Raw genomic sequence first — 15,815 nt, forward strand, 5'->3', positions numbered from 1 at the left:
GTCCAAATTGGTTGTTGTCTTTTGACAATGTTTTCTCTTTATAGATCTGAAACTAGAACCTCATGTCACATATGAGTACAGGGTAGCCACATGGAACAAATACGGAAGAGGATTAAGTGAAATTGGCAGAGCTACTACTAAACAAGATGTGCCTGAAGGTGTAAGTCCACCCCAGTGGACCAAAGTAGATAACCGTGAAGACATAATATTTCTAAGCTGGAAAGAACCTCGGCAGCCAAATGGTATTCTGATAAAAACTATTGTATGATCTGATACAGAGCTGAACATAGGAAGCTGCCCATATACTAAGTTAGACCATTGGTCCACCAGCTTAGCATTGCCTTCACCTATGGGTAGTGGCTCTCCAGAGTTTGGGACAGGGGTCTCTCCCAGCCCTACTTGGAGATGCCTGCGTTTGTACATGGGACCTTCTGTATGCAAGGCAGATGCTCTGTCACTGAGCCACACCCTTCCTTCAGTGCTTTTGTGCCCAATGGGCTTGCTATAGAATAATAAATACTTTGCTTAAGTTCATCACCCATGTATTTGTCATGATTCCAGAGAGATCAAACCTGCATTTCGTATATGTCTTCCATTAGTAGCCAGACAGCCCTCAGCAGAGAAGTGTCAGGCTGATATGGTGAAGATTTATCACACATAACTTCTGTAGGACACTTCAATAATGCTTTACACACTTATTGCCATGACTTGCAGATTAATAATTTAAAATGAACAGTTTGTACAATAGGGTTGCCATATTTCAAAAAAGTTGTTGAGCTCCCCCCGCCCCCAATGCATTTTTAAAAACCTGAGTTTTTGAGCTATTTTTTAATAAAATTTGCCAAAAACTACACTTCTGACATGGGCTGCCATACATCCAGTGATTCCCGACCGAATGCTGTTTGCAAGTGCCAAATACCAAACTTATGGCAACCCTGCTGCAACTAATGATACCGTTCAGTATCACCATGTGCTGCATCAGAAAAAGTATGTTTGAACCCACATGATTTGATGCAAGAGGCATTTTTTGATTTGGTCTGCTTTCAGATTTGCTCACAGGAAACCTCTCTTTTGAATGCCCCATGTTCAAATTGACAAGACTTTCACACAGGCCTCATTCAATTCAATGTTAAATGGTGATTTAGTGTTATATGAGTGATATATTGCAATGTAATTAAGTATTTTGTCCCGACTTTACACTGTGGCTCACCCCTTGCTTTTTGAATCAAACCATCTTCATAAACCATGGTTTGAAGCCGGCTTGTTTCAGTAAACTGTACTCAAGACCAACCACAGTATGTCCAGGTTTGGCTGTGGCTCTGAACTGCAGCAAAAACTTTCCTTCTCCTTACAGCCATACTGAAGGAAGAAAAGGCTGGAAGGAGTGCATGACCCCCATCTTGTTCATGTAACACTAAGCCAGGCTTCCTCAACCTTGGCTCTCCATATGTTTTTGGCCTACAACTCCCATGATCCCAAGCTAGCAGGACCAGTGGTCAGGGATGATGGGAATTGTAGTCTCAGAACATCTGGAGGGCCGAGGTTGAGGAAACCTGCACTAAGCCATAGTTTCATGTTATGTTTGAACAAGGCTGGGCTGTCCTTAATTTCACTTAAAGTCACAAAGACTTTCTAATTGGATTTGTATCTGTTTTGACTTTCCTTCTCTCCTCCCTCACACCCTGCCCACAATTTAGTACTATCCCTGATTGCAAGCTGCTGCCAGGCACGACTCTTTCCTTATAATATTTTGTGAAAATAGTTTGTCACATGAATTCCTGGTATATATTTAATCCAAAAACATTATCCCCCCCCCCCCTTATGACAAGGTATCATCATTCATTACATTATTCTCCGAAATGGGATTGAGCGTTTCAGAGGAAAGGAACTGAGTTTCACAGACACTGGTGGTATTCAACCATATCAGGAATATTCATATCAACTGCGTGCGTGCACTGTTGCTGGTTGTGCGGACAGTAGCAAGGTGGGTTAATTCTCCACTGGAGGGTGGGAGCAGCTGTGGGGAGATACTACAACAATATATTTGGACACAGAAGCTTCAGCATTGGTTATCCAGAAAGGCCCTTCCAGATATGATTTACTTGTTATTTTTTCTGCTGTACATATTCTCTTCATTGTCAATGTTTCTAAGCTTCTTCTCATTCCCTTTGGGTAAATCTGTTCCTTCAGCTGGAAGCACCAGGCAGGAGACCTTTGCTGCCCCTCCCTTCCACCACGCAATAGTACACAGTCTGTAGCAGCCGGCAGAGAGTGCCTAACACCTCTCTTACCAGCTGATGTATGAGTGGCCCTCTGCCAACCAGGAAAGGAAGTAATCTTTTGGAAGCTGAGGAAGGGCCAGCAACTCTTTCTAATGGCACCCCAGCAAGTGGCAAGGGGAGCAGTGGCATCAAAGTTTATGCCAATATTTACTGGCGATAAAAAGCCCGAAGAAATGAGGCTGTTAAAATGCAGAGACACTGATGAACCATATGGAAGGGTGTTATCAAGAGTTCCATGGCAAGACAGCCTGCTCTCCAGATTTTCCTCTTGCCTGGCGCTATGTACTGAAGGCAAAATGTTGTGAATCTGCTTTGATAAATTGTACACCTAGACTCATGCGTAAACATATTCAAGGTCAGATTTTGCTGGGGTGTGTGTGGAATAAACCAAGGGGAGAAAAGTAACGTACTACAGAGCCATGGTAATGATATGCCAGAGCAAACAACAACATTTTAAACTAGAAGTGACATTCTCATTGATCAAGGTATCTTCTGTACTATTACAATAAATTGCTGTCTAATTCATGTGTGTTCAGGTAGTTGCAGTCACTGTCCAAGGAGTCCCAGAGACTGTTCAGCCACCAACAGTTACAGCTTTGAGTGCAGTGGCATTGCGTTTGAGCTGGGTGGCACCCAGGAAGCCAAATGGTATCATCCGAGAATACCAGATCAGTCAAATGGGGAAAGGTCTTATATATACTGACACTGCAGGCAAGATGCAGCATACAGTATCAGGTAAGGATAGAAAGCTCTTTAAGCAAAATGCTCACCGGTTATTTAGCATTCAGACTTTTTAAATGTTGCAGTCTTATATATTTGATGGTAAGTCCCTTTGAGGATAAGACAGGGGTTTGGTTTGCCCACATAGAATGATGTAGTGGAATCCTGAGGTGCCAGAGTAGATGGTACAATTTCAGACTCCAGGTGGAGGTTGCCTGTTTCATAGCGCTGCTACACTTTTAAATCCTTGCAAGTGGAAAATCTAGCATAGCTGGGAGACATTTTCTGCCCAGCTTTTTCACTCCATACTCTATTCTTCTTGTAGGGAATTGGGCTGTATGTGTTCATGTAGGAAGGCATTCCAAAACATGATTCCTGAAGTTACAATCTGATGTGGTAAATTCCACTCTGCCATCTAATAACTTTTTCTGTGACATATTTCTTACATCATGCACTGCATAGAATTGGGGTGTAAGAACTAACAGTGTTTACACTTGGGCAATGTTTCCCATTTCAGCAGCACTTTAGGGCAGATTTTGGGTGGTAAACTCTACATGGTTTTGGCATGATAAACTCTTCACCATGGAAACATGTGTTGATCTTGCCACATAAAGCCCTCATGCTGCGGGAGGGTGGAAGCTTTTGAACATAAGAGTAAAATAATCACATTTCCTCCTTATGGTACTGTGTCCCAAATCATGAAAATAAATACCTATTTTCTCTCTCTCTCCCCTAATTATGTTCTTATCTCAAACTTAAGATTTGATACTGCCATGAACCCTTCCCCAAAATTACATTCTTTTACATCTGTATGAATACTTGGGGTTTTGTTTATTGCTAGTGTTTTGTGCTTATAGATGTTGGGTTATCAGTAGTGCATCATTTACATCTGGATGCTCCTTGTATTACATACCTGCAGTGGACATCAGTGAGTTTCCTGTAGACTGTGTGTGTGTGTGTGTGTTCGTGTGTGTGTGTGTGTGTGTGTGTGCGCGCACACACACACACACACAGCGCCATACTGTTTACAATATCGGAATATTAAGTGGCATATAAATATCTGAAATTATAGATACATGCAGTGCTTTTTTCAGTGGGGACGCAGGAGTATGCATACCCCTAAACATTTTTTGAATCTAAGTTTGGCTTCATTGAGGGGCAGTATTTCAATATGAGTAGGAAAATGAGAGTACCCCCAACATTTTTTTAGAAAAAAAGCACTGAATACATGTGAGGTTCTTTTTTTAAAATTGTTTTGTTATAATTTCCAAATTCCTTTGATGAAGCAAAACTGCCGGGCACATCCTGAGATGTTGGTCCAGGGGACAGTCATAATTTGTCATTGGACAAACAAATTTACTGTTCTCCCTATATTACATTATCTGCCCAATAGTAGTAGTAGTAGTAGTAATTGTAGCAGCAACAGCAGTACATTCACAGTAGTAAAGGTACCCCTGCCCGTACGGGCCAGTCGTGTCCAACTCTAGGGTGGTGCGCCCATCTCACTTAAGAGGCCGGGGGCCAGCGCTGTCCGAAGACACTTCTGGGTCACGTGGCCAGCGTGACGAAGCTGCTCTGGCGAGCCAGCGCAGCACATGGAAACACTGTTTACCTTCCCGCTAGTAAGCAGTCCCTATTTATCTACTTGCACCCGGGGGTGCTTTTGAACTGCTAGGTTGGCAGGCGCTGGGACCGAGCAGCGGGAGCGCACCCCGCCGCGGGGATTCGAACCGCCGACCTGACGATCGGCAAGTCCTAGGCGCTGAGGTTTTACCCACAGCGCCACCCGCATCCCTAACATTCACAATGCACTTCTGTTAACATTGCATTGTCAGTCTAGTGTTGAAATGTCATGTTTAGCCAACTTCCGATGCCAATTAAAAATATTTTTATTCTCTTGGGCTTTTTTGTGAGGACTGATGAGGGATATTCTGTTGGATGCATCCATGCCTCTAATGTTGTTGGGGAATATTTGGTATTTGCTGTGGAAACTCTTGATAATGGCTGTCACCTGCTGTTTTACACTCTCCCCCTCTTAATTGTTAGATTTTTATTTTTTGTTACAGCTTTTAAATCATTGCTACCTGCCCTGGGATCATGAAAATGAACAGCATGATATAAATCAAACCAACCAATTAATTAATATCCAGTGTTAAGTGATGGCTTTAAAATACTAGTCAGAGCCTCACTGGATGAGACCAAAGATCCATGTAGTCTAGCAATTAGTTCCCAATGGTGGTTGGCAGTATCATAGAATTAGAAAGTTGGAAAGGACCAGGAGAGTCATCTAGTCCAGCTCCCAGTGTAGGAATCTTTTACCCATTGTCTACGACCCTGAGATTAAGAGTCTCACAGTGTACTGACTCAGCTATCTATGCTTCTGGCAACCTTAAAAGCAAAGCATGAAAAGCAACAATCCACTTCTTGTTGCTGTTTGCCATGTTGGCCTGGACTTAGGAATTTCCTTTGTCCTGAAGTAGAATTGCCAAAGCAATTGCCAATGAATATTTCTGTTGTCTATAGCTTTAGTGAAAACAACCCCACTATTCCAATGGCTTTCTTTTTTTTTTTTTGTATTCAGCAAGAACCTCCCCATACTGAGCAAGGCAAGAGTGCCTTTTATTATAATAATAATAATAATAATAATTTATTATTTGTACCCCGCCCATCTGGCTGGGTTTCCCCAGCCACTCTGGGCGGCTTCCACAGAAACCAAAAAACACTAAAATATCATACATTAAAAGCTTCCCTGAATAGGGCCGCCTTAAGATGTTTTCTGAATGTCAGGTAGTTGTCCATCACCTTGACATCCGATGGGAGGGCATTCCACAGGGCGGGCGCCACCACCGAAAAGGCCCTCTGCCTGGTTCCCTGTAGCTTCGCTTCTCGCAATGAGGGAACCGCCAGAAGGCCCTCGGCGCTGGACCTCAGTGTCCGGGCAGAACGATGGGGGTGGAGACGCTCCTTCAGGTATACTGGGCCGAAGCCGTTTAGGGCTTTAAAGGTCAACACCAACACTTTGAATTGTGCTCGGAAACGTACTGGGAGCCAATGTAGGTCTTTCAAGACCGGTGTTATGTGGTCTCGGCGGCCGCCCCCAGTCACCAGTCTAGCTGCCGCATTCTGGATTAGTTGTAGTTTCCGAGTCACCTTCAAAGGTAGCCCCACGTAGAGCGCATTGCAGTAGTCCAAGCGGGAGATAACTAGAGCATGCACCACTCTGGCCAGACAGTCAGCGGGCAGGTAGGGTCTCAGCCTGCGTACCAGGTGGAGTTGGTAGACAGCTGCCTTGGATACAGAATTGACCTGCGCCTCCATGGACAGCTGTGAGTCCAAAATGACTCCCAGGCTACGCACCTGGTCCTTCAGGGGCACAGTTACCCCATTCAGGACCAGGGAGTTCTCCACACCAGCCCGCCCCCTGTCCCCCAAAAACAGTACTTCTGTCTTGTCAGGATTCAACTTCAATCCATTAGCCGCCATCCATCCTCCAACCGCCTCCAGGCACTCACACAGGACCTTCACCGCCTTCACTGGTTCTGATTTGAAAGAAAGGTAGAGCTGGGTATCATCTGCATATTGATGGACACCCAGCCCAAACCCCCTGATGATCTCTCCCAGCGGCTTCATATAGATGTTAAAAAGCATGGGGGAGAGGACGGAACCCTGAGGCACCCCACAAGTGAGGGCCCAAGGGTCTGAACACTCATCCCCCACCACCACTTTCTGAACACGGCCCAGGAGAAAGGAGCGAAACCACTGTATAACAGTGCCCCCAGCTCCCAACCCCTCTAGACGGTCCAGAAGGATGTTATGGTCGATTGTATCAAAGGCCGCTGAGAGATCCAGCAGAACTAGGAAACAACTCTCACCTTTGTCCCTAGCTCGCCGGAGATCATCAACCAGTGCGACCAAGGCAGTTTCAGTCCCATGATGAGGCCTGAACCCTGATTGGAAGGGATCCAAATGGTCCGCATCCTCCAGGCGTGCCTGGAGTTGTTCCACCTCAAGGTGGAATAGTGCTTTTTCTACGTGATAATTACTACACTCTAAATTCATGGTGTTCACTAAAACAACTGTACTTACTTCCCATATCTCAGATGTTTGAACTGGCCATCGTTTCAGGCCCCCGTGGACCTGTGTTTTGATTTTTCTCATCTTCAAAAAACCTCTGCTGTTCCCAGAGCAACAGTTGAACGTTAATGAAGCTGTAGCATTAGCGTTCCCTGAGACTTTCAATCCGAGTGCCTTACAAATTGCAGATGAGGAGGCTTGCACCTTGCCACGGCACCATTGTCTCGCTGCTTATTTTTAATTACATCAAAGCTTTGGAAACATGATCCCATAAATGCTTTGTGGGAATAGCGGTGAATGTGCTCGTCATGTGAAATCCATAAATTGCTTATAATCCTCTCAAGATGTTAAAAAAAGCATTAAGTAATTGAAGACAGGAAGTCCTCAGTTAATTATTTAGAGGTGTTATCAATGCTTTAAGTAAACTGAAGCATTTTCTGCTATCGCATGGAGTAGAATGCCACTGGGAGCGAGGGGCACCAGCCATCATCTTCTCATATTCTCTAATGCAAACAGCCTATGGCAGCTTGTCAATAAAAGACCTTTTTATATCATTTATTAGTGAACACTTCCAGTACTCTGTACAGAACAATTTGGATGACAGTTATGGCATTGTTTCACTTTGTGTTACTACTCCTTTACAAATGGTCCTGCTAATGCAAGCAGGGGCGGGGGGATGGGGAGGGAGACTAAAATAATTAGGGGGCATTCTATTAAAAGAAAGCTAAGACTGCCCTCTTCAGCAGCAAGAACAGGAATTCATTTTCCCCAGTCTGTTTTTGCATCTCAGACGCTTCCAGAATAATGGAATTTCTGAAAAGATTCCTCTCTCCGTTTTACTAAAGTTATTTCATAACAGGCACATCCACTGACATACCTTTCATTGAACATATTTTATATGTTTTGCAGAATATTTTGTGACTGAAATGGTTAGAGAATTTCACAAAAGTGGAAATCCCCAAGGGGGATAGCTGTCTGTTGTGCAAAAAGAACAAGAATTCCTGTTAACATGTTTGTTGTGGCACAAGCTTTTGTGGGTTATATCACCCATTTGTTTGTTTGTTATTATTATTTCCATTTATTAGTCATCTAATGAACAATATTATTTAGACAAAAATAGTGGCAACAATGCAAGCACTTCCCATGCAAGGTTTCACTGTAGTAAATTTGTAAATTGGGCAAAGTTGTGGATGCCTGGGCTGGAATAATATATGTAAACTGATGCAACAATATCCTGAGAACAGCATACTCATGCATTTGTTTTAGACTGGGACTTAACAAGGCCTGATATTTGAAGGGATAAAGGTATGATTTCTGCCCTCACACCTACTTTATTAGTTTTCGTCTTCAGGTTTCTTCCTGAGCTACCAAATTTCTTTCTAAACTCACTCATTTACAAAGCAGTTTGAGGATTTGGCAGCAGTACTTTAAAAAGAAAGAAGGGTGTGTGTGTGTGCTCATTTAGACATGATTCCAAACCAAGATGCATCAGGCTCACAGCCTTCCTTCTTCACCTCTGGCACAAGTGTGGTTAATCAAAAACGGAAGTTGAAACTTCTTATCTCATTTTTATGGTCATGCCAGAGGAGCATATGAGCTGGAGGCATGCTTTGGCTTCTGATACAAAACCATGAATCTGTGTTATATCTGCACCCAAGCAGAGAGCAAGAGCATGTGAAAATACAGAAGAAAAGGTCTCCTGTGCATGCACAATGTTTTCTTCCAATTTATTATTCAAATGAATATGCAGTCTTCAAGAAATGCTGCTTATTTGTTTTTATTTATATATTGCAAAGTTTTCACTCAGCCTTCTTTACAAATTCCAGATGGGTTTTGGAATTATGCCCATGGAGGAGTACACTCAGCAAACATTTTGGCAGAATTGGCCATCCATTGGTCTCTTTGTTGTCCTTTGAGAAAAGATACACAGGCAGGACAACTCTGTTTTTAACAGCTTTTGCTAATTCAAACTTCCAGATCATTCCAAAACAAAGAGGCAAGCCTTATCCTGAAGGAGGACCCGAATGAAAAGCAAAGTCGTGATCCTTATGAGTGGAAAGACCCCCATTTAAAACCTTCTCCTGCATACCCATGAGGTGATCATCAGCTGCCCCCCAGATTGAGCTCTCTCCCATCTATGACGTTGGGACAATAATAATGAAAAACCACCCATACAGTCTTCTTTTTTACACCATTTTTTCCAGTCTGTACTAAATGGTTGTAAATAAATAGTGCTTTCTAATAAATATTTACTTTTAAAAGTGAATGAACATGACTCCCTTTAGGGGAGTTGAAATAATCTGTTGCCACAGTAATCTTTTCTATCATGAAATACTGTTAAATGTTTGGCTCCCATCCATGTCTTTCCCTTTCTAGCCTGCAACTATCATTTTTGCCCGCTTGCTTTTATGCTAAGTATATAGAGATTTCCACCACCACCACCACACTTCTCTTCGAGTTCATGATTAGGTTACAATCCAGACCGTCTCTCTGACTCCTCTATTTTTCAAAGCTTTGCATCCTGTTCAATTTGGAAGCAGCTTGAAGCTTTGGGTGTCGTTCATTCATTCATTCACTGTATTTGCCTTCTGATGGGCCTGTTGTGTATTGCTGTTCTGTATGTATGACCATTTTGAAATCCACAACAACAATGAAGCTGTCATCTAACCGTTTTTAGACAAAGGGTTCTGCCCAAAGGATTTTTTCTCCCCTTGTCATAGAATTGCATTGTTTTTCTTAAAGTACTTACAATACTAGTTTAATGAAAACATTTTGCAAAGGGTAGAGAAGAAGAGATAAGAAAGAGCGGGACCCATCACTGACAAGGACAAGGAAGATTAGAGGGAAAATACAAAATGTGAACAGAAGTCTAATAGTGGTTTCTGTGCTCGTAAAAGGAGGAAATCTGGTGTCTTTCCCCTCCTTGATACTGCGTTTCGAGACTTATGCATTAGAATGAATGCATATTTACATATTTATAACCCATTTTCAAAGATGCAGTTGGGTCTTGAAATATTTTGTGGTGGAGGAATGCAGAGAAATATAAAGGTGGAGCCATGGGAGGTAATTGTAAGTTAAGGATAGAGAAATAGGAAATGACTTATAAAACTGATACTGACTAGGGGAAGAGGTTGTATTTTGAAATGGATTCCAATGCACAGTTAATGAGTATAAAATACAGCAGCAAGTTCTGTATAAAATCCTGCTAGACCCTGGAACTAAGAGTTGATATATGTGTAAAGGTAGAAGTAAAGGGACCCCTGGCCGTTAGGTCCAGTTGCGGACGACTCTGGGGTTGCGGCGCTCATCTCGCTTTACTAGCCGAGGGAGCCGCCGTACAGCTTCCGGGTCATGTGGCCAGCATGACAAAGCCGCTTCTGGCGAACCAGAGCAGCGCACGTTCACCTTCCTGCCAGAGCGGTACCTCTTTATCTACTTGCACTTTGACATGCTTTCGAACTGCTAGGTTGGCAGGAGCAGGGACCGAGCAACAGGAGCTCACCCCATCGCAGAGATTCGAACCACGACCTTCTGATCGGCAAGCCCTAGGCTCTGTGGTTTAACCCACAGCGCCACAAAATATAACTCACTGATGGCATTCATTGCTAGCAAGATGTGGCAGTGGTCAGTGCCATAGACAGCTTTAAAAGTGGGGACTGAAAAAGTGGCTATTAACTATCACTAAACAAACAAATATGTGGTATGCCTTTGAATACATACTGCTAGAGAACTAACAACATGAGAAAAGCTTTTGTCTTGGTGTTCTGTTTCTGGGCTTCCGGGAAGCCTCAAACTGGTCACTGTTGGAGTTCACCAGATGTTGGACTAGAGGAACCTTTGCTCTGATCCAGCAAGCTCCCCTTAAGCATTTATGGGTGCTGGGTTGGCATCCATTCAGTGCTATCACTGTTACCCTGACAGAACACTCAGTGTATCCCACTGTGAGCATATCTGTTTGAGTGCTTTGGGAATCTGGGTGATCATTGTGTTGGGAAGGAGAGAGAAAAGACTAGGACCAGCAAATGCATTTCTGACCATAGCATAATAATTAACAGAAACAAACACAATTTTTTTATTTAGTAGGCGTAATTTGAGCCACACAACTCAAACTGATTAATTTTTTGTTGTATACATTTCAACAACCCCAAAGTGTGAGATTCAGCAGCAGAGATGTTGTAAAAGTGTGCTGATCCCCCATTGAAGGGGATAACAGTGGCTAGCCAGACCTTGTTGCTGATTGAGAAGGGGTCCCCATAACAGTTCAAGCATCAGTGTCCCAAAAATGTAGGTCTGCCCTGATAATACCCCGTACAGTACACTTCGTAGGGAAGATTCGCGGGTGGAAATCTGGGTCAGAGCAAACATCTGAAGACTTCATTTTAATCCTATTTGGTTTGGTTGTTTAGATCTTCAGCCTTACAGAAACTACAGCTTTACACTCACAGCATGCACATTTGCTGGGTGCACTTCTAGTCGGACAAGTTCAGGTAGAACATTGCAAGCTGCTCCTCAAGGTAAGTAGAAATATATTAAGTTCTCCAGAACTTGGTGGCACCTACACCAGCAGTAAATGTTCTATAGCATTTGTGCTAACCAGAAGAACCAGCGCCTAGATTTGTTTTTAAAGAAACAAAAACCTCTGGCATTCAGATATGATGTTGAATTTGTACAGTCACATCTGTGTTCCTTTGTGCCTGTGCACGCAGAACAACTTTGAGGTAGTATGCAAAATAAGAGAGGCAACCCTCAAATAAATGAACAGAATGAAAGCACAGAAAAAGGGCTCTCATGCTATTGCTGTAATACACTGTTTAAGCACCTAACTTTTGAAGAGTCCAAAGAACAGAGCTGGGGAGAAAGAATTGGTGACAGGACACAAGAAAGGGTATAGTCCGCACCATCTCCAGGCACAATTTTCAGTGGCAAATAGTAGGTATATACCAAATGAGTCTCAGTACATGTTTGACCTACCACCTAATTTCCCCCATTTCTATTTCCGTAGATTTGGAGGATGATCCAAGGGCAAATATTTAAGGAAACACCATTTTGCATATTAAAAAACACACACTATTCACTGTATTTATTAGTTGCCCAGTGACTGGATGACATAAAGTATATAATAAAGCCATAAAATACAATTTTATATTGCAGTCTGAAGGTGTTGGTAAATCGCTTCTGTCTCTGGTATGGGGTATCTTCTTCCAGTTTAAGTTGATGCACCAACTTCAACCTCACTAAGCAAAGATAGGCAGACCTCACTGATCCATCCCTCAGATTAGACTTCTATAATTCTGTAATTGTGCCTGGGGATCCCTCTGAAGAAAGTTCAGAAACTAAAATCACTCCAAAATGCACCTGTGAATCTAATACCTAGTCCTGGGTATTATGTTCACATTACAGCTTTCCTTTGTCAACTGTGTTGGCTCTCAGTTAATTTCTGAGACCAATTCAAAATGCTGGTTTTCACTTTTGAAGGCCTTCAGAGCTTGGAACCAGGATACTTAAGAACTGGTTACCTAGGGTATGCTGGTCCATACACTAATATCTTCAAAAATTGCTTTTCTTTGGGTGATCTTGCCATCTCAGGTGCAATGGTAGGCTACTTTGTTGTGGCACCCAACTATGGCATGCTTTCCCCAGGCATGTCATATTGTAGACAAAACCCTTTGTGATTTCCCCCAGCTTTTATGCTGCTTGGTGTTTGTTTTCAATCTTCCTGACTGTTCTTTTATACTGTGGTGTTTTAATGTTACACACACACACACACACACACACACACATTTTGTAAGCCGCCCTAGAAACCCGGTTATATATAAAATTAATTTTTTAAAAATTAATTTAAAAAAAATAAATAAATTGTAACGTTGTTTGCTCTCATCGAGATCAAGCTGAATTGATTTTGGATGTCGGCTTTATTAACTAACACAGTCTACCATCCTAGCTTGTTTATAACATTAAATAATTATGCAAAGATGTTGTTATTAACACTGTATTATTGATATAATTACAGGGGTATGGTCACAGCCTCGTCATATCACAGTTAGCTCTACAGTAGTTGAATTATATTGGGATGAACCGGAGCAACTTAATGGAATTATTTCTCAATATCGATTGCTTTGTAATGGAGAAGAGATTTTCAAGGGTGGTAAAGAAAATCTGAATTTCACTGATTCTGGCCTGCAACCAAATAGCAGGTAAAATGGCGGAGGTGTCTAATAAGTGTTTAATCTAGTATAATGTATTTATATCTTCCGAAAATGTTCGAACATGATCTAACTGTTAGACCCCATATATGGATATCTCTTTAGCATTCCTATGAATGCTGAGGGCATGATAACACCTGAATTCAGTTTTCCAAAGCTTCAGACGAAACAGATCAGCAGTGCTATTAGCTCATTAGTTATGTGTGAGGGCCAGTAGACAATAGACTGAATCCAAATGCCACTCCTCACTCTAGTGAGAGCAAGTGATCTGTGTAATCAAGGATTATGATCTGTTACAAACACACACACACTTACACATACATACATATAACAGACACACACAGAGAGAAAGGCAGAAAATTTAATATTACTGGTATCTGACACACATGTTTTATGATGTTCATTCATCAACCTAATCATTTCTAAAATTTAAAGTAAATGTGTTCCAAATAACTAACATATTTGATTATTTTGTGAACATTTCTTTCTGTCCTCCGCTCACTGTACCCCATTGTTTGTTTATAGATATGTTTACCAGCTAGAAGCCAGCACATGGGGTGGGAGCAATACTAGTGGCAAATACATTATCCAAACACCTGTGGCAACACCAGAGGAAATCCGCACCCCATATAATGTCACAACAATTGATGCACATTCCATATTTGTAGCTTGGGAAATTCCTGGTAAGCATGAGTTTTTGTGTACTATATAACAAATGTGGGATATATATTAAATGTGTTATCTGTCTGCTGAAGTCATCTGCTTTTCGTGTTTTTGGTTTTTGTGATTTAGGAAGGAATGGTTCATACCAGTGTTGGCCTTACCATCCTTCCTTAAGTGGCAGATTTGGATTTATCATTAAAATGAATCAATATATGTATGTATGATGTAAGAATAAGAAGAATAAGAATAAGAATATCTTTATTGTCATTGCCCCCTTCGGGGACAACGAAATTACTTGACTGCTCCATAAAAACACTAATTAAACAATACAATCTAATACAGCAAGGGAGATTCGATGACTTTCAAAGTCCGGGCTTCCCATTCAGGGCCGAGATGGCTCTGGAGAAGAAGCTGTTCTTAAGACGACTTGTTCTTGTCTTCATCGACCTGTATCTCCGTCCCGACGGCAAGAGCTCGAAGAGACAGTGACCAGGATGCGATGGATCTTTTACTATGTCCAGTGCCTTCCTATGGCACCTTGTGGCCATGTCTCTGTTCCATTGAGTTCAATGGGACATACATTCAGGAAACTTGATACCAAATTACAGCATTCATTTGTTACAAGTGTGACCATAATTACAGGGAGGAGAAATATTTGGGTTTTCTCCTTCAGGCACCAAAATGTCTTCAGCCATCTCTGGTTTGTGATAAAACAATAATAATTAAGCAATAGAATCGGCTGTATTGCCTTCGAATTGAGGAAATATAATTTAATGTCAAATTGTGAATTTTAATTTAATAGCGATCATCTAGTCACACCATCTATGACTTATGTGCAATTGATTAATTCATTTTAATTTGGCTTCAGACAGTTATTTATTATCAGAGCCTTTAAAAAAGAGGAACCGTATCCTTGTTCTCTTTTCTCTGCTGAGTTCATGACAAATGCAGCCAATTCTGGGGATGTCTGCTCTCCAAAAAGGAAGCATTAACAAACCCCAGTGTAGTGTCTGTTTGTCATACCAAGAGCTGCTGAGTGAACTCTCAGGCAGTGTACTGTTTAGTATGAAATTAAAGTTCTTGTTACACATCCTCTGTTGGGCCGCTACCTCGTGATACTTTCCCCTCAGACTAGAAGGGTTCCATCTACTAATAGCTGATCTTCACCAGCAAGTGTGGTAATCAGCTAAACTTTCAGCTATTTACTTTCATTATATGGGTATTCCAACACAATGGTGGTTAATATAAATGTAATGTTCCATAACTATGATGATTTGCTCCTTCTCATGTTGTGTGTGGCTCTGTAGTTTTCAACTGCTGAAAAATATGAGAAATTGTGTATACGAAGGAGATTGTGCTCTCATCATTTATTTCAGACAGAAACAGGAGGCTGTATCTAAAATGGTTATGTATTGAATCTGAATTTTATTCTTTTCCATTTCTAGCTTCTTTAAATATATTCTACTAATAATACTAATTGGGCATTTTTCTATGGAGTCTTTCTTCATAAACATTTAAAATACTGTACTCCCACCTTGCAGAAAAGCCACAGAATGACAAGAAAATATAAAAACATTCAATATAAAGTTACCTGGTAAACATTTGCACTCATGCTTGGAATAGTAAATATTCCTGTGATGCCCATTGAACCAATGGTTAATAGATCTATAATATCCTGAGCTGTCAATCTTTTAGTTTTCAGAAGCACAAAATCCATTATAGAAATGCTATAATATATGAAAAAGATTAAAATCTTAAATTAAACTTTTCCCCTTCTACTGCCTAGAAGGATTTAGAACCCAGGAAGAAGGCAGGTGAATTTGACTTATAATCTACACTTGATTTCATTGGAAAGTGTCTCATACTGTCTCAG

The 15,815-nt window shown here is 41.5% G+C and overlaps 1 protein-coding gene across 5 annotated transcripts in view; it reads left to right on the forward strand.

Moving 5' to 3' along the window:
* USH2A (usherin) overlaps positions 1-15,815 on the forward strand; it is a 457,494-nt gene that overhangs the window by 356,995 nt on the left and 84,684 nt on the right. For all 5 annotated transcript variants that reach the window (XM_081185934.1, XM_081185935.1, XM_081185936.1 and 2 more), the window contains exons 53-58: positions 45-242; positions 1,830-1,984; positions 2,819-3,017; positions 11,483-11,590; positions 13,087-13,270; positions 13,805-13,962. In XM_081185934.1, coding sequence (XP_081042060.1) covers positions 45-242; positions 1,830-1,984; positions 2,819-3,017; positions 11,483-11,590; positions 13,087-13,270; positions 13,805-13,962 — 1,002 coding nt within the window. The remainder of the gene's footprint in view (positions 1-44; positions 243-1,829; positions 1,985-2,818; positions 3,018-11,482; positions 11,591-13,086; positions 13,271-13,804; positions 13,963-15,815) is intronic.

The sequence above is a fragment of the Podarcis bocagei genome (genome assembly GCF_964188305.1).
Source record: "Podarcis bocagei genome assembly, chromosome: 3".
Classification (NCBI taxonomy): Eukaryota; Metazoa; Chordata; class Lepidosauria; order Squamata; family Lacertidae; genus Podarcis; species Podarcis bocagei.